Source organism: Typha latifolia, chromosome 5 (genome assembly GCF_019914945.1).
Source record: "Typha latifolia isolate L0001 chromosome 5, TyphaL0001v2, whole genome shotgun sequence".
NCBI lineage: Eukaryota > Viridiplantae > Streptophyta > Magnoliopsida > Poales > Typhaceae > Typha > Typha latifolia.
Window position 1 is genome coordinate 2,428,741 of NC_133090.1, and position 24,042 is coordinate 2,452,782.

Below are 24,042 nucleotides of genomic sequence, written 5' to 3' on the forward strand. Positions count from 1 at the left end.
ATAGTTGCATGATTCAGATTGTATAGTTTTTTCTGTATTAGTGCTTATGTAAGGCCAAATCAACAAAAGACAAACCAGATCAATCTCTGGAGATCATTTTTACCATGTTCTGAAAATTACTGGCATGAGCCTTGCTTTACAACTAGTAAATTTATTCTATTTGGGAATGATTCAGATCAGGGAAGGCAAATCCCATCATGGTGTGAAGCTCTACATCATAACTGTTGCGTTTGTTCATCTTCTCGATTTGTTTGCAATTCCTATCACATCCCAGTGTTCATTGTCTGCAGCATTAGGAAATGTTTGTAAGCTTACCAAGGGCAACTGGAAGAGCCAAGCTGCCTTTGGACTTTGCAAATATATTAAAACAGAATGAAGGCTATCAAGTAACCCAGCTGCATCAAACCTGCTCCCTTATCTATTAAAAGAAGAGAATAATTCAGAGTCCGTGAAGATTAACAAGCATTACAAAGAAGGCTGAATTGTTGAAAAGAAATGAGAGGTTTAGATGGGAAAAAGAAAACATTCCCAGCTTTTCCATAAAGAAAATCTGGAATAAATCAGTAGTGAGAGCATTTTTCTTGAAATTTCTTGTATTTATTCTTTCCAGATCTTCCACTATAGTAAAGGGAGAGTCATATCTCAGCTAACTCTATACTGCCCCTTGATTGAGCTTCTTTCTCCACTCCAACCAGAATTGTTGAACTGAATCAGGCTAAGAATTGATATCTGAGTTACCAGTAAACCTTGAAATAATCTTTCTGAAGTAGGAACATCTTGTGAGTAAAATGATCTATATACTTTCATTTGTCTCTTAGCAAAGAATGCATAAAGGTTTGCTCACTAAATCTTACTACGTCCTTTGAATTGAGCTTATATAAGCCACCACAATGAGAAAAACTTTTGAACTTTATATGGTAGTCCGAGCTTCCAGATATGATTATTCAAACTACTACTAATTCCACCATCCACAGCGAGATTATAAAAAGAGTGAAGGAAATAAATACCATTTGAAAAAAAAAAAAATCTCCATGATATGCTGTGCTTGCTCTCCTCTTCAAGATAGACTAAAGATAAAAAGAGCAGAATAAATCTCGTATGCCAATTCGAACCTCACTTGATCTTATCCTCTTCCAAGACAGCACCAGAGAAGTGATCTCTTCATTAGAGAAAGCTTGATATCATTCTTAATTCCTTAAAAACTAAAAAGTTTTAGTTTGTATAAAAATAAAAATAAAAATCCATAACCCATCTAGCAGACCAGAATCAATTATACTATCCGCTGGCTTGGCACTACGTTTGAAAATATTAGTAGTTCTTAAAACACCCCTCCAAAAATTCGAGCATCTAAAATATGCAAATTCTTAAAGATGCACTCTCCTCTTATAATAAGCTTCTTCCCAAATGATGTCTTTCCAGACAGGCTCTTCTTATTTATGTAGTCCACCATCATGTTTTTAATATTCAAGATTAAGCTCCTATGATGCGAAACTATAGTGGAATTGAGACAGTAGTGCCTAGTAATGGACAGTCTAGAATTATTTCACAAGAGAAGTTGATACTATAAAATATTGACCATTCTTCTCTCTCAAAGAAATAAAATAAAATAAAATAAAATATTGATCATCTAATGATTTTATTTTGGCTACTTGCAATCATAACATGAAATTGGAGGCCATGTCAGATATCATATTATATGGGTTGGGTTGTTACTCCGAAGAGTTGTCTGATCACAATTGTACCATGTATCCTAATGTAAAGAAAAGAAATCGTCCACTCACCGATCTTCTTCTTCCTCTCGTCGGCCGCTGGCCTCTATCATCTTCCGTTGCTTCTTCCTCGCTGCCATCTACTACACCAAGGTCTGCAGTCGTCCACCATGCCAAATTCCTCACCAAAGATCGCTGAAGAAGCCTTTGTACCACCTTTAGGACTCATGACGGTCACGACGAAATTCGGTTAGCTGGCCTATAATTAAGTGTTGTTCCTCTTAGATCATGTATGCCCTCTGGCTGGGCTGGGCTTGATGTTTGTTTTTGTTTATTATATTTATTATATTCGGTAGGGGGGCTACTTCAAACGTATCTTCCTAAAGGGCTTTTCATAAAAAAAAATAAGAAGAAGAAGAAGAAGAAGAAGAAGAATTAATAATAAGAGAAGATATAAATAATCAAAATTATATTCCAGCAAAGGTTGGTAGTGAGGACAAAGTACTAACACGTCCATAAAGCCCTGCTTAGTTAATTTGAAATAAGAATATTCGAATTGGACTGGACACTGGAGACAGGAGACTGGAGACTTAATAGTTCAATAGTAACGTCGTTTTATTACGTAGACAGAAGACAACAAGCACATTAAGTTTATGCATGCATTACAATGACAAGCACGACATGGCTAACCTCCATGAAAAAGATAAATAGCTTAGCCAATAGCCCCACCATAACTCTTTTAACCAATGTTTTCAAGTGAATTATCCACGTCCACCACCGTAGCCCGAACCATAACCAGACCCATACCCGGATCCATATCCAGACCCTTGTCCAGATCCATAACCCGATCCCCGCCGCCACCTCCGCCGCCCCCCATCCCATATCCTCCGCCCTGTCCGCCACCGCTACCATACCCGGATCCGCTACCATATCCGGATCCGCTACCGTAGCCTGATCCATTACCACCTCCACCTCCACCGCCTCCGCCACCGCCGCCGCCACCACCGCCTCCGCCGCCATTTCCATAACCATCGGGTAATCCTCCACCTGACCCGTAACCCGACCCGCTACCGCTACCGTAGCCATAGCCGGATCCATCGGCGCCGCCTCCGTATCCCGATCCTCCACCGCCGCCACCTCCGCTGCCGCCGCCCGACCCGTATCCGGATCCATAACCGGATCCATAACCAGAACCATACCCAGACCCGCTACCACCACCAGATCCGCCGCCACCGCCGCCACCACCTCCTCCGCCGCCACCCCCACCACCCTCTCCGCCACCATAGCCAGAGCCGTACCCTGAGCCATAACCTGAGCCATGGCCAGAACCACCACCTCCACCTCCACCACCACCACCTCCTCCTCCTCCTCCATTACCATTTAAGCGCATTGCCGCCCTCCCGGCGGCGATGAGCTCAACGCTAAGCAGCAACAAGAATGCAACGGCTACAACCTTAGAGCTAGCCATGGCTCGTGTACTCTTGGGTACAAGAGTTGGCTTTGTAGGGGTATATATATATATAGGCATCGCAAAATAATTATTAGTGCATCATCTCGTCATTGCGATTTGTGAACGAAAACTACGTCCCTATATGTGACGTGGAACCCAAGTATCAAAAGGAAGTGTGAACGCGATTGGCGAATCGAATGACATGGTTCGATTCATTAGATTGAATCATATTCTAAGCCTATGAATATAACATTAATCAATATTTTGTAGATAGTGTGAGAGCACCGAGGCAATAAGAGAGTAGTAGTAGTAGTAGTAGTATTACTTTATTAAGCTCCAAATAGTTTGGAAATTTATTTATTTCTTTTCAATGAAATTAAAAAAAGAATATTTTCTCTTCCAAAAAAACAAACAAAAGGTGGGACCCAAGTGAGCAGACGAGGCCGTGGCACGGAAACACGTGGCAGGGAGTTGGGTGTGGCGCACTTTGATGAAGTTGTGGTGCAACCACTGGAGTAGGAGTCTTGGGTCTCGTGTTCTCACACGTGGCAGTAAGTAAGTATAGTGGAGTCGTTGAGGGGAAGGTTCTAGTAGCAGAGGCCCGGAGTGGGTTGGGTCGGGTTAGGTCGTAGTCAACTCGAACATTCGGATGTGTCGGCATTTGCATCCTCCAATCTTCTACATCTTCTTTCTTCTTTCTCTTCTTTTTAATGTTTGTGGTCAACTTATTCCATCTTTCTTCTAGATCTTATTTCTTCTCTCTTTTTTAATGTTTGTGGTCATACTTTCAATCTTTACGTGAGTGGATTTGCGTAGAGCTTCTCTAAATTCTCTAAAGAGAGTAAGTAAAGTAATAGGATCTATTCTCATAATAATAACAATAATAATAGGAACTGATAGAAGAATGGATGTTGATATTGCTCTAAATTTTTTACTAACTCTAAATGATCTTGGGATACTAAAGAATGCGTTAAAAATCAGAATTAACCATAGAAGAAAATAAGCAACGCAAACACACAAGAATTTTTACTTAAAAAATCTCTTGTACTCAAAGAATAAAAATTACGTATTTATTCCCTAAGATCAAATCAATTACTAAACTGCAACGAATATAATATGAAACTTATAGATCGCTGACTAAATCTCATAGTTGTATTTGAAGTAATCCCATAATGAATTGTTTCTCGTGATTGATCAATTAATTCTGAAATCTGACGTCCTATTTCAATGACCCTCGAGACAGCAAGATACTCCAAGAATAATACAACAACTAGGAACAAAACTCTACAATAAGTTCTTCTAGGATCCGAATATGATTTCTATATTTTACTTACTGTTAGTAATGTTGTAGAATATTTTTGTTACTATTGAAAATGTCATAAAAATGTTCAAACACTTATAGAATATGAGCCTTGAATAAGTTATACTAATTATAAATTCCTTAATTTCTTTCTGTTATTCTTATACATAATAATCTAAATACATCAGTTAAGGATTTTGTACACGAATTGCCAATTACAAGATCTAACATTACCTAGGAGACAATTTGCAAATTATTACTGCATAAATATACTGGATCCACTGGCCTACATTAGATCTCTTCAAGATCAAGGATTCTCTTACTATATCAACCCCTTAACCGGTGTGAGATCGTCTGCAAACCTTAGCTAAAGGAAATTTCTAGACCAGAGTACGTGGCGACCGCAGCACCTATCAAAGGATTCCTGAAGCTCAAGGTACATACAATTCAGACATCATTAAATCGCCCAAAGAACTATGTAATCATTTCCACTTAGATGATGAAGGAATACTTACCATCAAACTCTAGTAGAGTTGGTAATTACCTTTTTATGATTAAAGAGGTCATGAGATCAAATTCAACTCTAAACAATTATTGTGTGAAAAATTATTTGGTACTTAGTGGTGGCTTGACTTAATGATTTAACTCAGTTGATGACTCGATGGTGTAGTTAGCTTAAAAGAGCAGTTTAGCAACGTAATAGTTTGAAGCAATGTCTTTTAGTTCAAAACAATAGTTTTGCGATGCATACAACTTAAGTCTAAACTAGACAGCTTAGTATATTGACTAAAACTCGATAACATCTTAGTGCGTTCAAATTTAGGGAGAGTTCGACTTTTTGTTCAGCCCATAACTAACCTTCGAACTTTTAAGGGAGGGGGAGTGGTATACTTGCTTGCATAAAGAGGAAGGTCAGTTCGTCAACCTCTAACTTACCTATTCGATTCATAGCAAAAGGAACTTCAGTGCACCTCAGAAAGGAGATCGCAAAAATTTACTACCCTTTTTAAAGAGCATCCAGTTTGCAAATTGCAAAAGACCATGGATCACGTATCACAGTTGGATTTAACAAGTCTTAGATTATCGTCCAAAAAAATAAAAGTTCTAAGATGATACGTTCCTTAGCTTCCTTTCCGTCCACACACTGTGGTGATAACTAGAAGAAGCCTACTTGTGGTATCCAAAGGCTGTTCAGAAGAGTGGCTTTGGAAAGGGATTCTTTTACTTGTACAAATTGAGGACAATATAAAGACTATCTACAGCACCTGGACAAGAAGGAACCAGAGAGTACAATGAACTCTGTACTCTCTTTTCCTTGACACTGGCATCAGCATTCTATGCGAGAGTTGATACTAAATGAGGTCCTCACCACTTTTTCCAAAGCCACTCTTTCAGCCAAATGCACCACCACCTATCAGTGCAGTACAATTTAACAAAGATAGAGATTCTAGAAAGCTAAAATTGACTTTTTGCCCAGCATATACTTCTTTTTTCTAGACCAATGAATAAATTAGGAAAAATATTTTCTCCACAGTCTCTCACTCTCACTTCTAAGCTGGGCCTTAGTAAAAAATTAAATAACGAGTCATATAAATAGAAGAAACAGAGTTTGAAGAACATGACAAGGATACATAGCAGTACATGCCAAGAAGCACTCATCTGTTGGCCTAAAAGCTACAAAATATTTGTTCACCTCAAAAATGAAGTTGCTTCTAACAGATCATCAAATGTTTTGGTACCTAAAAGGATCAAAAAGATGTCTTTCAACTAGTTAGCATGCACCGAGGCTTGGAAACACAAAACTGAAACTTATCCAGTTATCTTTCAAAGAGAGCCTTTGACCTTCTCCTTCATTACTGCCAATCACAGATTATGTGCTCCGGAGCTATAATTTACCCTAGATTTTTTTTTAGAAAGCTGGACCAAGAAAGGATCTTGCCCATCTCCTTGGGTTTACAACCTCCCATGAAACCAAGTTGCATCAGGCCATCAGTTGAACAGCACAACAAAAATTATCACCTCTCCGAACTCGATGAAACTTTTTGCAGAATCATAGCCTCAGCAGTGCGGATTGCCTCTGGAGACCCAGTGATTGTGACTTTCCTGCACCGAGGTAAAGGAAAATCAGGAAACAACTCTTTAGAGTTGCGGGAAGATGATGGGAGAACCTTTAGTACCTGTCAGAAGTTCCCGACATGAAATCACCCCTATCTGATATCTTAATCCTAGCACCACTAACCTGCATTTTGGAGCAGATCCAGCCTTATTAACAGAAAAGTTGAAACAAATAATCAAGATAATAAATGTGCAACAAGAAATGTTTTCAGATAATATGGCACAAAAGAGAATATTTTCACTACTCAAAATTTCAATTTTAATGCAATCTGGAGAATTTTCACTCAAAAGGCACAATGTATATTATAACACAGCCATTGTTAAAAAGAATACAGAATTTACAAATTCCTATCTACATATTAGCAAGAAGATTAGTCTACATGGATAAAGCAAAGAAAGATATGAATCGAAGAGCTTTAAGTATATATTATGTATACATAAACACACCTGACTGATCTCCATTATGTTCCTCCCACCACGACCAACAACAGCACCAATATGCTCATCTGCAACACCGATTGTAACAGACTTGCCATGGCCATCATGAGGTGCAACAGATGACCTTGTTGGAACAGCTTGTGATGTGCTGCCCTGGAAGAGATTTGAAATTAGTGTCTGCTATGAAATAGGAACCAACCCTTACAGGCTTACAAATTATCCAAGTCTTCTTGTTTGGTTTCATTACAGTGGATTCAAATCTACAGAAATATGACTTGAAAGTTTAAACAGATTGGGGCAATAACGAAAATAGGCATTTAAATATCAGCTCAACAGTCTGCATTCATGTTTAAAGGCTCAGCTTCTTTCTGATAGGGAGCAAATACTTACTGAACAAATAACACATATACACAATTAATATTACACAAATTGCATATTTAGTTTCTTCCATTTGTTCAAATAAGATCAATCTAGTCTATAACACCAGTTGATATAAAGATGATTCCACACAGAGTTAGATTAAACTAGTTTGGGAAGTAAATGGTCCAATGTCATTAGCATGGAATTGAGGCATATGAGGCCTTCGCCCAAACTTAACATTTGCACCACAAGGGTAATACAAACACCGGTGAAATGGTTCATATTGGTCAAAACATATGACCCAGAGATGAAAAGATTAACCTGCACCATCTAGCCCATGCCTAAAGCCTAAATATTAATAATTCTTTCCAAGTGGAAAGATCAAACTTGGTTACCAAAATAGAATAGTGCTTCTTGTCATGGCATAGAAGAATAAGAAGATATTGTGGTTTCCTATTTGGCAAGGGAAGACAACAGATTACTGAGTTTTGACGATGGAAAAAGAAGCCTAATCCGAAATACCAACTTCCCATTGGATTCATTTAAGGTACTCTCTTACATGTGCAATTGCTCTTCAGTAACCAAAGAATACCAAACGTTTTGCATACTTCATAAGGTTAATATGTCACAGATTGCCTAATGTAGTAATTGTAAGGAAAAAAAAACTGTTCTTTCATATAGAACATGCAATGATGAGTTTCTGAAACCTGGTAGTTCGCTATAGCCATTTTTAGTCAGCCATGTATTTAATGTCTGCACTCAGCAAGCATGCCATAAATGAATTGTCCTATTTATTCTCTTTTTATAAAGACTTCATGGATATGCCAACTTTCTGGGTATGTACTGGAAGGGACTATAATATGCATAATAAATGTAATATCATGCTGTCAATAAGAAGCACTTTCTGATAAGTCACGTCCATTAAAAAATTCATCATTCATATCAATGGAATCAGGATAGTTCCATCTGCAGTATATGCTGCTATTCCAGTGATTAACATGATGGATCATTTAAGATCTGATAGGGGAAGGCTATTGTAGGTTATGAATAAAAGAGAGCTGAATATGGACTTATACAGACACTGTATTATGGATTGAATTGATTGTAGAGTTCGAGAAGAGATTTAACGTACTAGCCCTTCATTGTGCCTTGGAATTATAAAAAAGTTATCCCAAAAGATAGAGAAGAAAGTACAATTTTTCTCAGTTGGATGAAATTTTAAGATCTTGAGCCACGCATTTAATGGTTAGAAAGATGTTAAAACTTTTTCCTGAGTTTTAGCATAAAGCTTAAAGTCGAACTCTTGATTTCATTATGTCTTGCACATATGGTCTTGAAAATGGTGATGCAAGACTAGAAATGATTAACACCTTCTTCGATCGTAAAAGATGCTTGCCTCAAAACCAACTATAAAATTTCACAGTTCTCTTTAGGTAATAACCAAATTAAAACATAATTGTTAGCAAAATATCTTGTATTACTTTTCCTATCATGGTACATGCTATCATGTTCTCCACATTTGTCATGTCATAGTACCATGCATGTCATATATGTATCTCATATCAAATTTCAAGCTTCATCCGAATAATGTGTTCAGCAGACCTAAAGGTAATGGGACTAGGAGGATGAAATCACAACATGGTTATAAAACTGACTTCAAAATAGAAACCAAAGAGTCCCATGCTATGATTACAGGTGTGAAACTATTAAAAAGTTCCCAATAAATTTGAGACAAATTTTGAGCATTTCCCAAAATATATAGTTCACTTATCCATTTCTAAATAAACCTTGAATATATTCCTAAGTTCTTAAAATCTAACTGCACTTTGTACTCATAAGTCATAACTTTCTTTTTATGCTAATTCTGTAAGACTGTCCACATGCAGCATCAGTAGATTCGGTACACAACACTACAAATTTTTTCAGTTTTTCGCTTCACAAAAGTGCAGCTTTTTTCCTACTAGTTAGCCAAAGTTAATTAGTAGAATGCTAAATTGTTCCTACATCAATTGGTTATCATATCTGAACCTAATCATTAACCCAGTGACTAGAAAGTCAAATGCCATGTGAAAACTATTCATGCAATAGCTAATAAAGTGTGATTATAAAGGGATCTTTGGTTGCTAAATATTCATGTTTTGATGCAGTAATCCAGTAAGCTGAAATTTTCTTTTACTTGGTCATCAACTGCATTTAAAGTAGAAATGATAAATCATAGTGTTATTGTGTTAAAGCTTGCCCCTTTTAAATAGTTGTGCAAAGCAGAGTAATTGAATTAAGGCTAAATACTCCTCGTGATCCAAAGGAAGTGCATTAGCGAGTGCCTTGTGCACTAGGATGCCTTTCTATATTGAACTTACCATACATTTTGCTTTGACTATTTTGATCTTCTATAATAAGCCTACAGAATCATTGTGTTGTAATCTAGTTACCCTCCTATAATCAGCTCCCTCTGTTGGATTTGTCTTGCGCAATAAATTAATGAAAAACAAAAGGTAACTTATAAAATAAAATATACAGATCAGGCAAAAGAAGACAATAATCAACTGAAGATATCTGGCTGGGCACATCCAATGAGAGGTCAAAGGTTAGGAACTAAAAAAAAAAGCCTAATGCATCAATACTACAACTTAATAGTTTATAGTTCTTCATAAGTAACTGAAACGATCTTGCACACTGGTAGAAAAACAAACACCGCATGCAACACAAGAGAAATGTTTTATAACATGTAGAAAGCAAAAGTTCACTCCAGTCAGGAAAAATAGATGCACAAAAAACTATCCTACATCACAAAGTATCGAGTATTTTTAACCTTATTGCTTGGGTATCTTCCACCATATCCATTTGGTCCATAGTTCATGGTGTTGTAAGCTACGGATGGAATCATATAGCCAACTGGTACACCAGGATAACCAGGAAAATTGACACCTGAATGTCAAAGTGAGGGGAAAACATAATAAAATCAGTGTGTTAAGTTTAGAAGTTCACCAATTACATAACATAGAACCACAGCCAAAAGTGCCAAATCATGAACAAATACTTAACTACTATATTTTTCAGTTTATGCACTTCTCAACAAAGTCGAATAAAAGTGAAAGGGACAACTCACTACCTGCATACCTACAAAAAATTTATTTCAACATCCTACTACCAATTCAATTAAATAAAGTTTAGCTTTACATTTTACCAAAAATATTGTTTTCATTTGCAATAGAAAACCTAGGAACAAGCAAAATGCTCAATAATTCCACAACACTAACAAGATAATAGTAGACCTATTGCTTATGAGTAGAAAGATGAATGAGACTAAACGATGTAATATCAAAAATACTAGAACACCAACAATGCATAATTTAGATAATAGTTATTTACCTATTTTAATAACCATTATGTTGATATAGTATCTGGATATCTTATAGATCTGGAGCAACGGGCACATGAACGTGTATGATAGTGAATTGTAAATTTATAAAGACACTAAATAATCAAACTAAAGCAAGATTTTGGAGAGATACCTGCATATGGAAATGGGGAACTTAAACTTGGTGGATAATGAACATCCTCCAATAATTTTGACAATATCAGAAAGATAGCTCGCATCTGTTGGTCAAAAGAACCTGTAACAGTAACTAGCCTATCGTGTAATCCGGCATAATTATTGTCTTGAGGTGATATCTTGATGCCGGCATGTGAATCTTCAATGAGGGATCTGTAGAAAGAAAAGAAACATGTCAAATCTGATAATCATTAGACGACAAATAATAAACCAGAGGAAAAGAAAGTGGACAGGAAGAACAATGAAGGAAAAGGAGGGACTGGTAAACCATAATCAACAGGAAATCATATCAAAATAGATCTTTTAACAACAGATCACTGAGTTGCCAAGTATTGGTAAGCATATGAAATCCATTAGGATTTTGCTCCATGAGTCTAATTTAAACTTTTCATTTAATCCAAGAAGAATTTAGTTCAACTACTAAGAGTCTAAGACATTCAATTTTAGCTCTGGATAATTCAAAGTTGGAAGGACTGACTAAGAAAATTCAGATTAAAACAACTGTCAGGTGTCGACCATCAAAACCTAAAATTTAAAGTCTTAGAGAAGAATTTCAATATAAGCATACTTTATGGTTGATCCTCCTTTTCCAATTATTCCTCCACATGAGCTATTTGGAATAATGAGTCTTATTTTTGATCCATTTTCAGCATCAGCACTCTCTTCTGCCTGGAAATGCCAAAAGAATGAGCTTGAGGGGAATCAACTGAAGCTCAGCAGATAAAAGTCAGATACACACAAAAAATTACCTCATTCAGCAACTTTTCAAGTATCAGCTCCATTGCCTTTATTACTTCATTAAATAATCCAGAAATCATGATTATTCTATCAGATGTTCCTGGAAAGAATTCATGGCTACGTGATAACTGAATACGAGCTCCAGACAAGGACTGAAACTCATTAATTGTCGATCCTCCCTTGCCAATGATACATCCTGCTGCTGTATTTGTCACTAGAAACCTTATGTGTGTCTGCTTCTCCTTATCATCTGAGAAGAAAAAAGAAAAGATCTAATACTCAATAAATAACATGGTTAAGTATCAAACATACAAATACAACACAAAAGCATAGAAATTGATTGCACAGCACGATTCCAGTACAATATGTCGGTAAGCAGCAGACTGGGGACAGTATTGTAAACTAGTGATAGAACTACTAAATTGTACATAGATGAAATCAAAACTGTGCTCAGCCGGAAAGTTATATTGCAAGCGCATGGGTGCTTATGCCCTTTATTAATAAGATGTCGCAATCTCGCTTGGTGGGACCCAGACCACTAATCACGTGCAGACCCGCCAAACCGCCCTAAAAGCATGTGGAAACTGAGAGAGGGTTTAAAGGGTATGAACAAGTTTGAATGCAAGACGACAATACCTCTTTAAAACCTAGCTCATATACCATATTGTGACTAACATCTTATTAAAAAGCTTAAGTTGTCCAAAATTGGGTTCGAAAAACATATTAAGGCATTCCAGTTGTATTATTCTTTTACTTTCTTAAGAAAGTTCGCATACACATGGAACTTATCAAAGTTTTACTATATATATGTAGACACTGACAGTATTAAGGCATTCCAGTTGCATTACATATATATGTACGTCAATGTCTACATATATGATACCAACAAAAGAGGACAAAATTGAACTTTCTTGCACCTGCTAGACATGCACTTTAGATCCAATGAGACTGCATGCGTTAATTGGTAATTCAAGTAACTTTCAAAGAAAAGGTATATAATGCAAGATTCCATACTCTACAATTATTGATTGCAAATGAAATACACAACATTAATTAAATAATTGCAGCATCATGTGAGTGCATATAACATCGTCACCAAAACGACTATGTCTTCAGATCAGTTATTACAAGAATAAAGAGATACAACTTATTTACCTAAAATTTCAGTTGTTACAAAAATCTTCGTTCCTTATTAGCCAAACCAAATGATACGTTTAACGTTTCTCATCAAAATCTATTTTTTTTCGCGAATCCACTTTTGTCACTTCAAATCAAACGAGCTATTCGAGAAAAATTTGCTCTCGGTTGGTCCTTTAAAATTTAAAGTTTGGAAAAGAAGAAGAAAGAAAAAACGCCCCTTTTTGAAAACTAATGGAACACTCCACAGCGTTCGAATCATCAAACCCCGCAAAAGGACAGCATATTCTTCTCTATCCACACGGATCTTCACATCAACTGTCGAACCAGATCTCGGGAATTAACCTTCGGATCCAGTACCGGGTAAAAAGATCGAATAGAGATTGCAAAACACCTAGAGAGAGAGAGACAAGAGGATAAGGCATGCAATCTCACCTGGGGCGGGGGACCTCGAGCGCTGCTGCGATCTCTTGGGTGGGTCCTCGGGAGAGGAAGCGTAGGGCGAGTCGGGGGCTTCCATGGCGGAATAAAGCCAAGGAGGAGGAGGTAAATAAGGGGGAATAAGGGAGAGTAAGGGAAGAGTTATTCTCCCATCACCATTAGAGAAGGGTCTCTTCTGAACTCTAGGTTTTCCTTTCCTTTGGTCGCGCCTCTGTTTTTAGCCGCAGCCCTGCCGCCGAAGTCGCACCCTCCCTTCGTCTACGACTTTATTAATTATCTTGATAATCTCGGAACTGCTCTAATTTTATATTTCTCTTTTATACGAAAAGAAACCAGGCTCGATCCAGGACCAGGAGGGTTTATATTCACGTGCGCGTTTTAAATGCTACAACTTTTATAAGCAACTCAAGTCTTGGCCCCCCCATTTTTCAAGTAAAACGTCCGTAGACAAGCAACTGGTCTTCAAGATGGATAAAGCTCAGATACTGATATTATATTTTGAGATGATAACACTGGTATCCCCTATCTTTTCACCTCTGAGGTCTTAATAAAAAATATTAGATAATTAATTTATCATTAATTTTGCTTTTTTTTTTTAAAGAGGGTAAATTAGTAACTATAAGGTTTTAAATTTATCACGGAAGTCTAAAAGAGATAAGTTTAGTTATAATTTTTTTAATATTTAGAGAGATATTTCTATTCTTTTATAATATAGGGGGCAAAACCCCCACTCAAAAAAAAAAACTCTCTTTTATGTCACATTAATTACTATTAGTATGACATGCTGGCCAACGTCATGGATAGATGTAAGATAGGCTGCAAGCCTATGGGAAAGGTAGGGGGTAATAAATTACTCATAGCGCAGCCATCGCGCACAACCCTGGAGGAAAGATAAGGTATCGATTACTTAAAGCGTAGCCGTCTGGTTATGATTACACAAACACAAGCATGGAGGAAAGATAAGATTATCAATCACTCATTGTGCAGCCATGAGCCATATAACAATTATTTTATTATTAAATGGGTGACAGTGTTGGTGCAAAACCGGCAATTTCTCTCAGAGAAGAACAAAAGGATCCATATATATAAACATTATGCTCATAAATCACATATTGATGCAAAATTGTAACATTTCCACTATATAAATTTCTTGAAGGGGTACTGTTGATTCAGGAACTGAAAATTTTGCAATACAATTGTTTAGGAACTGAATGTATTAACAAAACAAAGAGGGGCTGCTACTGAGCAATCGAAGGAACATCACTTTTGTGACTAGAAAATATGCCAGCTTCTCCATCTACCTGGCTGAGGACTTCTGACCATTCTTTTTCTATTTTTCTTTCTATTTTTTCTCTTCTTTTTTTTTTTCTTTGGCCGCTGTACTTAATCTTGATGATTCTATATGGACTTCACTGGCTCACCGAAAACTGCTTCCAAGGGGAGGGTGTGAACTCTTGCTATACACTGCAGATCCATCTCTATTTACATTAATGTGAAAAGCGCTGCAAAAAGTGGCTCTTCCAATGGGAGAGGAACAAAAATTGCTTCTTTTTGCCTTGAGAATAAACCTATGAAAGAGGAACTGGCTTATGTAGGGTTGATGTTCCTTGGAAAATGGTTGTGCGCGCACCGTTGAGATACTCCTCCAGCTGAAATTGTAATGTGCATTACATTAGATCACCATTTCAATCAATCGATAACAAACAAGTGCGGACAATTGCAGCACAGGAACCCACCTGATCAGAAGTTATCTTCGTGAAACCAAATCTCTTAGTCCAAATAGACTCAGCTTCATCTGCTGCTGGGAGCACAAAATGCTTAACCTTCAAGGACATCAACAACCTCTCTATGCAGGAAAAGAGCGACTGGAAGTAACCCTGCTCAAAAGAAAGTAAATTTAGTTATAGTAATTGGGATCTGTCTCTAATTGTTGATGACACTAAATGCTAGTACTAGAGCCCCTGGAAAACCAATCAAGTGTGAAATACAGAGATGAGAATTGATAAGGTGCAAAATCCTTTCTAGAACCTACTATCCACAACTAATAGAAGAATCTCCCCATAAGAACTGTTAACCTACAAGCCTTCAAATATATATGCCTATGCCCTGGTGAAAATACCATGCAACTGATGATACAACTGGTGGCCAGCTGCCCTCGTCATACTCAACAGCACAATTATTCGAGGTATTGCCGAGGCTGGCTCATCTGTAAGCAGCCACTAAGGCTGAGTTGCCTGAGCATTCCGGATTGCATTTCATATAATTAGATCAATGAGTACTCTAAATACCTTCCCTCACTCAAATCCAGTTTTCTATATTCCCTTACACCAAGTATCCTCCCCTCCATCCATCCCACTGTATATAAATATTTCTTCATGTTAAGCATATTTCGTACCTAAAATTCTTCATACAACAAACTAATAAAACATAGCTTGCCAATAAATCTCCCCAACCTTTCTCATCAAAATGTGGGGCGGTCATTCACAAACTTGTTAGTTTGGATTTTGGAAAGCCATTCTCTTTACTACGTAAATTTCGCTCTAAGCAAGCCAACCTTTGAGTGCTCTCCTATTTCATCTTCCTATTAAACAATAGGATCTTATCTGAAAAGTACTGAAAATGAAGGTTCTTAGATCCTTGAGAAGAGTTTGAAGGAATTGTGGTGTGCTTTGCAATGTGTTGATGCTTCATCTTTTAGTTCTTCAGTTTTATATGGTTTGACAATTGACTTTTCAATCTCATCTTTGCTATTTTGAGCCTCTATTTTCTAGTCATTTTCTAGGCAGGAAATAACTGAGCGACCTTATGCTACTACATACACTTATTAATATATGGTATGCATTTCCTGAAAATACGATGAAATGGAAATTAGTTGCATATAAAGGGTTTTGAGTCCAATATATTTGAATTTACCTGTCCTTGACTCTCCCTACTTGTAGCAACTAATGGTAGTTCAGCAGCTTCACGTCCCATAACACGTAAAAGCCCCGCAGATACAACAGAGGAACTGCAGCAATGAAAAAAATTCAGGACATGATTATCATACAAGTGCTCTAATTAAATACTAGCAAGTAGCAACAACTCACCCATCAGTTAATACCGCACAATACATCCCTGAATAGTCTTGGTCTCTCACAGTCCTTCTGCCAGATTATAACATTAAATCAAGTTAGGCAGACAAAATAATTATGCTCCATTTGTGGAACAAAGAGATACATCACAAAGAACATGAAGGTAGGAGGATAATCTTTTTCCTACCCATAAACCATGGAAGGAATAAGGTCCCGGCCAGTTGTAGATTCAACAATAGGATCAAATGACTCCTACAGAAAAAGAAAATTAAACACATAATAACATACAAATCCATTAGAATATACAACTGAGGTATATATGTGTGTCCATGTGTGTATGTGTATAAGCATATATATATATGTGTATCCAAGTGTGTCTGTGTATAGGCATATATATGTGTTGTACTGTTGTATCCAGGTGTCTATCATTGCCATTAAGTATGAAAGAAATCTGCAAGTCCACACGTTTTCAGCATTGAGGTATTTGATCTATAAATTATTAAAAAAAACTATTTTGGACAAACAGGACAAATGGCACAGTAACTTATAACCACAGAATCTTAAAATATTGAGCATTTCAGTGGGATTTTTCCACATGCATTTAAGCTGAATCAACAAAAATGATGATCTTCAAAGTTGTTCAGCCTTGCAAGCAACTCGTAAAGGATATCCATAAACTTGAATGTCTCAGATTATGGACAATGTAATGCGGATTAGTCAAAATTGGCCCTGGATGCAAAAGGTCCATTTGCATTCAAGCATGAGGTTAGTCTACAAGGTTTCATTCAGGTCTCTTGTAGCATCAAAGTTCCTAATTTATCCAAAATTTAACACCTAGACATTCATAAAGTCTCCAAATCATCCATTGAACCTCCAAATGGACATATAATTGAGAAAAGGGGTCACTAAGTGCATAATGGAATAATTCCTACATTCTTAATAATAGAAGACAAAATTCACACGGATATAATAAATCTCTCTTGGGCTACTTTAATGGTAGTCTTTACATTTTTCTCTCACTTGTATGGATTTCCAAGTGCACGAAGCTCCCAAAATGCGTAGTTTGGGCTCTATACGCAGCCATAATATATTAAAGAGGCTTAAGCCCATAACCACTTCTGTTGAAGTAGGCAAGCCTTCTCATACTGAATGACCATCTATATACATGTTAAGATATTTTACTAAACATTGCTGAAGAGAAAATGATCTTTATTTTATCAAATTCTGTTCAAGATTCTAGTGTAAAAGAAATTATGCACAAGTATCAGAATAATTTCCAATGCAAAAGCAATGGAAGGAATAAATTTAATGCAAGAATGAATTCCAAGTAACATCAGATCATAGAAAACTTACATGGAAAATAGCGACAGCTTTTGAGAGCAATAATTTACTGTCTGCTGCAGCATTTCTGCCACTTAAGAGTCTCCATCTCATATCAATAGAGGCATCAGTATTTAAACATTTTTCATTGCGTTTCTTCTTAATGACATCCACATCAAAATCAGGAAGCGGTTCTGTGCTTCGGAGGAGTAAATCTTGCAAAGTGGTATGAATCCTACTGCAATCAGCAGAACAGAACCACTCCCCTTCAGGTAATTCCTGTAGAAAAACAACTAATGAGCCCAAAAATTTGTATTTAAGTTCAAGTTTTAGGGTGGCAAAATACCCAATCCAACTTTTCTTCTCTCTACAATTAATTTTTACAATGTTATTTAGATAACCAGTCTTTCAGAGCCTATGCAAAATGATAGCAGGACCATAAGATTCACCTTCAAATCAGCCATATTGTGATCTTTCAAACACCCAACATGATATTCCTTCTCACACTGAAAAAATAACGAATTTTAGTTTAAAACATATCATAAGCTCCAAGACATATAGTTTAAATTTTCAGAATGAGAAAGGATAAATCTATGAAAACAAAATATGTGAAGTGTGGAAGTATAGATAATACATATATATCATATATATCCAATTGCAAAACATACTTGGTCACAAAGCAGCACTGTACGAGCATCAAATCTCGATCTGCTGAAATCATGTAGCCTGCAAAAAGGATAAAGATTGTGAAGGAAGGAAAAATCTTGAGCATATCAATTATTCAGTATACTAAAAAGGTCATTAAGACTTATTGATTTGCCATCACAAGCCAAAATTGAACAGACGATGGACCTAGGCAAGATAGTAAAGAAGGAACCAATGAACAATAGATGCCAATAAATAACCCATCATCCCATAGTTATTAACCATATAAAGTGGGAGAAGATGTCGTATATTGAGCTAAAGCTAGATTTAAAATGACCAGTGCCTTTTGTGCTTCAGGTTTACTATTGAGAAAAAAGTCATTTGCTATTTATTACCAATAATACAAAAATTAATGGTTAATGATCATTTATTTAAATTTTCATTCTTAATGTCCAGGCATCCTTTTCTCCCTCTTGCCAAATCAAATGCCAGCATAGGCATCTAAAAACTGACCTCACTCTGAATTCAGGCAAGATGAAATGCTAATTGTCAAAGAGGACCATTGCCCCCACAACAAAAATTCTATCTTAGCATCAGAGATCTAAAAAGCAAACAAATAGACGGAAACAAAATATTTTCATAGACTTAGACGAACATCTTACTTGCATAAAGCACAACCACCAAGATCAGTCTCTGAAGTTGTGACAATACGTATACACCTCTTAAATATCTGTTCTATAGGATCCACCCCAGCAACACGTCCAGCAGCAATTGCATTGTTATTATGTGCCAAACACTTTTCTCTCTGATGAAGATTGTGGCAATATTGACAGTACCATTCCCCTTTAGGAATGATTGACAAACCAACACATTCTGCAAGAATCCCAGCCATAACACATACAACAAGTTAATATCTTCTGGGCCAAGAAACATGAAAGTGACGAAACATCATGTGCTTGAAGCCCATAAAGGAAGTTACGAAACCAAGCAAAGAAGTGAGGCGACAATCAAGAAGATGTAAAAGAAAAGTTTGGCACAAATAGTACAGCAGAAAACTATATCAAAGTAACACAAATAATATGGCAAGACTTGTCATCTATGTCTTCTGAGATGTCCTGTGACCACTTCTTCTCATAGAAAATTGGTTCTAAGTGGAACAACTACAACTACATATAGTTTCAGATAAACATAATTCACCTTGAAACAAGAAATCAAGTACCTTTGTGGAAAGCCCTAGGACAAAGATCACAAAGGAGAAGATCTCCGCCATCTGCACATATACTACAGAGGTCATCGTTTTCACTTGCTGACATCTTTCTATCTTTTGACAGAGAAACCGATAATTCATGTAGTGAAACTCCATTGGAAGTATAAATGTTATTGTAGCTGCAATAAATACAAAGAGAGGTAAATAGCAGTCAAAACAATTTTCCGCAAAAAGATGAGGTTTTCTCAAAATATGAACTCACGGTTTCCGTCGTGAAGCCCGACCAGCATGAGCTTCAAACTGCGAGGGGCTGACCTGCACAATTAACATAGAAAGATCAAAATGAAGCAAAAGCATTAACGGCTTCAATAAGATAGCTAAGATCGAAACTCAAAAGTTTACCACTGAATTGCAACAATGACAATATATTCCAGAATCTTTTATATAACCACCGAGTAATCTCTGCAAAATAGTTACCACAAAATTAGATCATAGAAATAGATATAGAATCCAGAAGCCATAATTCTATACAAGTACAAGATCCTCTAAACAACCTTTCCACCAACATAGTAGCCTACTTCTGTACCCTCAGGTAAAATATCATTCATGAAGACCAACTTGTGCAATCCCACATCCCTTAAAAATGAGAATGAACAACCAGCAGAAATTAGTAACAAGTTGAAAAACCAGCAGAAAAGAAATTATACTACAAAATACCAACTTTCTTGTTAATCTTCCTATGCTGGTACTCTTCTTTCCTGAGGATGCATTTTTTGACAAGCTATCCGGTGCAGTTGGTGGTGATCCTGCCCTTGATAACCTATAGTAGCATAAATGTACAAGTAGCAAAAAGAAAAGGTTAATCTTATATATCCTATCTACCTAATATTCAAACATATAGATACGAACAATTTTGTTGCAAATCATGTACATAGAGCACAAACTGTAAAACTGAAGACCAATGCAATCATTGAGAGATTGCACATGTCAAAGATTTTGATTCAAATGTTCAAAGTAAAGAAGAAGGTAGGTGGGCAACCTGAAAAAGCTTCAGGCAAGTAACATAAAAAACAATCAGAAACTAGAAAGGTTCTCACTCTATTATAACCCATTAATAGGGAACACCAAACTTACATATGCATTTTGAGCAATAATCTTACATATGTCTAAACTATTAATCCTGCAACAAATTTAATGCTTGCTTTCACCAACAAAGTACGAGATTGTCCTTTGAGGCTTGACTTCATACAGTCATCTAGCAACTTACTTTAGATGGTCAGAATGAAGATAGCTTCTTTCCACAATCCTCACAATTGACCTCCTTTCTAGGTGATCACATGGAAGATGCTCCAAAAAATAAAACTAATGAAATTTCTCAGTAATTGGTGAACATGTAGATTGGTATTTAAATAATGTTGCATATCTCCTCTCGTCAATCAATTTAAAATCTGTCAATTCTAGTCTCAAACCTATGGAAGAGCCTCAGATTGAGCAATCAAAAATTAATTACAAAAGGAACATGGGTTACATTAAGTTAGAATAAATAAGAAAAGGTAAGGTTAAAGCATGTAATAGTAGACAATACAAATCCGATTATCCACGCAAATGATATTCGACTTCACATACAGTCATCGCTCAAGTTTTACTTAATGCAATTCAAAGAAAAGGAAGTCAAGAGTTCATCACATGTCAATGTAAGGTATTATACATGAGTAAGTGAATCTTTTCTTCTATGCCAAGAAATTAAAAGACATGATAGATAACACATGAACATTGTTAAAACTTAAAACTAAGCTAAGGATATTTTTTCGATGAACCAATTTTGACAAATGAATCTGCATTATGAGTAAAACTAATCAAACTATTATGTACAACTTATAATTTCCATAACTGTGGATGGATAAATCAGACTACTAAGAGAACTGAAGACGTTATACGAGAATACTAAAAAATCCTTATAGCAAAAAGTGACATGATGTCTAAAAGCATACCTGGTACTAGTAGCACTTGCATGTGATGGAGTTAGAGTTTTCTTGGGCAGCTTCAAGTCAAGGCACGAATCACAGAACAATGCAAGTTTCCCAGTACATGAACTAAGGAATATCTCTGGATACATGATATACATCTGATGGTCATAATAAGTAAAAGGAAAACAAAGCTAATTGCCTACCAAGATCACAAAACTAACCGCTGCAGTTTTGGCAAGCAAATGGTCTCTGAGTGGGCATTGGGCCAATTGCATTCTGTATTGCAGCCTCCAACATATCTAATGAAGTATCTGTGCATGTGATTAATACATCACGGAGGCTGTTTCCATTATCTAGGTAAATGTAATCTGACGGATGTTTTTTTGTGCTACCAGCATGCAGCTCAAAGTTATAGGCTGAGACAGCCTGCAATTCACAACAGTATATAAAATTTACAACTTCAAAGGCATGTTAATCTAATAAGGTTGAAGGAGATGTAGAGCAAACCAAAGACTCACTCTGGAACCATTGCAACTAGCACATGAACATAATATGTTGTTGCCCTTAATCACTCCATGAAGAGCCGGTAGCTGCAAAGATATTTCCCACAATCCATGATTAAAATTAGAGTGCCCACCAGTAAGGAAAAAGGATAAAAACTGAAATGGAGCACTAGATTGTAACCAACATCCAACAAAATCTATGAAAAATAAAATAAATTGGAAACGATCCACAATATCAAAGGATGCAATCATTTGACCCAGCATGACGTTACTGAAAATCTAGCATACCTTCCCATTGGGGATAAAGTACTTGACAGGAAACCCCTCAAGTAATCCAGTCGCAAGCAGCTCCCTGACATTACTTGGTGACTTCGTTGGCGCAACCTTCTTCGACATCTTCATCTCCATCTTCTTGTTCACTCCCGAACTCACCGACTCACTAGCCCCATCCTTCATTTCCTCCGACCGAACTGAACCATTGCTTGTTGTTGCTTCACTCCCTACTCCAGAGTCCTCTGTTTTACCCTTGATCAATGATCTGGTAAACCTCCTAGTAGAATTCCCCGACACAACACCAACCTCATCCAACGGAACGCAATGGCCATTTTCAGAAACATGTTTCTCCACAGCGACCCCTTCCTGATCCTTTGATAGAATCTTCAACACCGACCTTGTGAACCTCCTCATTGGCTTCTCAGGTGGAATGCTCGCCATCTGCTCCCTATCAAGAATCTCCACCGGAGGAGAAGGAAGAATTCCCACTGGTGATTCTTGCAATCCTGCATGCAATGGCTTCTCAGTTTCAAGTACAATAGGGTTCTCCTTGGTATCACCATCCTCCACCGGGCAATCGACCAAACTGGTCACTGTTTTATCGTCGACCACCATTGGAGTTTCAATTGCAGATGGCGGTAGAGGAGGAGGGGCATCCACTTCCATCTCCGGCATTGCTTCCGATACGTCGGAGGTAGCCTTCAACTCGTTCTCGCGCAGATCAGAATCGCCAATGGACTCATCCTTCCCTTCTACCATATTAGGCGCATCGGCCTCTACCGGAGACGGAGTCGACGGAGGGAGAGGCGCAAGAACATAAACCGATTCCTCCGGCGGTCCATCTCCGCCGTCTGATTTCTTCGCCCTCTTGTTATCCCGAATCGACGCGACTGGAACGGCGGAGAAGGCGGTAGGGTTTCCGGTGAGGACGGGTTTTCGGGATCGAGTCCGGCCGAGAAAAGCCGGGAGCTCAGCCTGGGCCTTGAGGGCGAAGGCGAACTCGCGCTTGAGGCCCGTGCGGACGCCGGAGCGGAGCACGAACGCCTCCGGATCGGACGGTTTGTCCCCGTTCGCCATAGATGGACCGATCGGAACTTGATCTGTGCTAGGGTTCCTGCAAAGGCGGCAGCGGCGAAGAAGAATTGAGGAGTGGGGGGCGGGCGGGGAAGATAGGGTTTATTCTACCTTCGAAAGAAGAAGGAAGAGGAGGAGATAGAGAACGTTTCGGATTCTGGAAGGACCGGAAGAAGAGGAGGAGGAGAGGGAAATAGGATTAGATATGGGAATTAAGAATTAGGAAAGGGGTAAAGAAGGAAACAGAAAAGATGAGAGTGGGAAAGGGGAGGTAAAGGGGCGGAAAGAGAAGGGCACGTCGATTGAACCTGAAGCGCGGCAATTACGAAAATAGCCCTATTTTTTTGTTCGTGAGCGGGCGGCGAGGTTTACGGAGGGTAGAAGCGGAAACGGATCTCAGCGGATCTGGAGCTTTTTTAGAATCGGACAGGGGCAAATAAGTAAAATGGGCCATATCCACCTGGCAACGCTATAAATTTAGTAGCGTAGGGCTGTAATTGGATCGGATTACGCCAAGATCCGTTTAGATTTTGTCAATTTCAAATTTGAATTGATAAGTTAAATAAGTAAAGGTATGGATCGTTTATTTTCCTGTTATGTTTAATTACATACAACTAAATAACTAATAAAATAAAATAAAAAAAAGATCCAAGAAAGAGACTAACTGGCAACATAAAAGCAACCCGACCGTCTAATGTAATGAATAAGATTAAAGGGCAATTTAGGAATTTACGAAAT

At 37.5% G+C, this 24,042-nt stretch overlaps 3 protein-coding genes and 1 long non-coding RNA gene across 4 annotated transcripts; all 4 read right to left on the reverse strand.

Moving 5' to 3' along the window:
* Positions 1–12: 12 nt before the first annotated feature.
* LOC140789430 (uncharacterized) lies at positions 13–2,109 on the reverse strand. Its single transcript, XR_012109178.1, has 2 exons — positions 1,782–2,109; positions 13–284 (listed from the first exon to the last, which is right to left on the reverse strand). It is a non-coding gene; the product is annotated as an uncharacterized lncRNA (long non-coding RNA).
* A 190-nt stretch (positions 2,110–2,299) lies between these two features.
* Positions 2,300–3,296, reverse strand: LOC140789306 (uncharacterized). Its single transcript, XM_073138965.1, has one exon. The coding sequence runs from the start codon at positions 3,235–3,237 to the stop codon at positions 2,449–2,451; it is 789 nt and encodes a 262-aa protein (XP_072995066.1). The 5' UTR covers positions 3,238–3,296; the 3' UTR covers positions 2,300–2,448.
* Positions 3,297–6,021: 2,725 nt separating this feature from the next.
* LOC140788807 (protein BTR1-like) lies at positions 6,022–13,578 on the reverse strand. The gene is made up of 8 exons (XM_073138270.1): positions 13,239–13,578; positions 11,678–11,916; positions 11,497–11,597; positions 10,888–11,081; positions 10,185–10,300; positions 7,022–7,165; positions 6,637–6,698; positions 6,022–6,562 (listed from the first exon to the last, which is right to left on the reverse strand). Exons 1-8 carry the CDS (start codon positions 13,321–13,323, stop codon positions 6,475–6,477), a joined length of 1,029 nt encoding a protein of 342 aa, XP_072994371.1. The 5' UTR covers positions 13,324–13,578; the 3' UTR covers positions 6,022–6,474.
* A 778-nt stretch (positions 13,579–14,356) lies between these two features.
* On the reverse strand, positions 14,357–23,379 carry LOC140789084 (uncharacterized). Its single transcript, XM_073138685.1, has 18 exons — positions 22,246–23,379; positions 21,973–22,044; positions 21,676–21,880; positions 21,479–21,593; positions 20,209–20,307; positions 20,042–20,123; positions 19,890–19,949; positions 19,750–19,802; positions 19,500–19,666; positions 18,943–19,153; positions 18,304–18,361; positions 18,085–18,141; positions 17,669–17,914; positions 16,503–16,567; positions 16,331–16,387; positions 16,158–16,251; positions 14,981–15,121; positions 14,357–14,893 (listed from the first exon to the last, which is right to left on the reverse strand). The coding sequence occupies exons 1-18, from the start codon at positions 23,305–23,307 to the stop codon at positions 14,813–14,815; spliced, it is 2,925 nt and encodes a 974-aa protein (XP_072994786.1). The 5' UTR covers positions 23,308–23,379; the 3' UTR covers positions 14,357–14,812.
* Between the last annotated feature and the right edge of the window lie 663 nt (positions 23,380–24,042).

What these genes read in the sequence shown, in the direction of transcription:
- LOC140789306 (XM_073138965.1), bottom strand. Translation starts at nt 3,237, where the DNA reads ATGCCTATATATATATATACCCCTACAAAGCCAACTCTTGTACCCAAG.
- LOC140788807 (XM_073138270.1), bottom strand. Translation starts at nt 13,323, where the DNA reads ATGGAAGCCCCCGACTCGCCCTACGCTTCCTCTCCCGAGGACCCACCC. An exon ending in TTGAAAAGTTGCTGAATGAG is followed by an intron (nt 11,598 to 11,677) that starts GTAATTTTTTGT and finishes TGGCATTTCCAG; the next exon opens with GCAGAAGAGAGTGCTGATGC. An exon ending in GAAGATACCCAAGCAATAAG is followed by an intron (nt 7,166 to 10,184) that starts GTTAAAAATACT and finishes AATCTCTTCCAG; the next exon opens with GGCAGCACATCACAAGCTGT.
- LOC140789084 (XM_073138685.1), bottom strand. Translation starts at nt 23,307, where the DNA reads ATGGCGAACGGGGACAAACCGTCCGATCCGGAGGCGTTCGTGCTCCGC. An exon ending in ATAGGAAGATTAACAAGAAA is followed by an intron (nt 20,124 to 20,208) that starts GTTGGTATTTTG and finishes CTCATTTTTAAG; the next exon opens with GGATGTGGGATTGCACAAGT. An exon ending in ATTCCTTCCATGGTTTATGG is followed by an intron (nt 16,388 to 16,502) that starts GTAGGAAAAAGA and finishes ATAATCTGGCAG; the next exon opens with AAGGACTGTGAGAGACCAAG.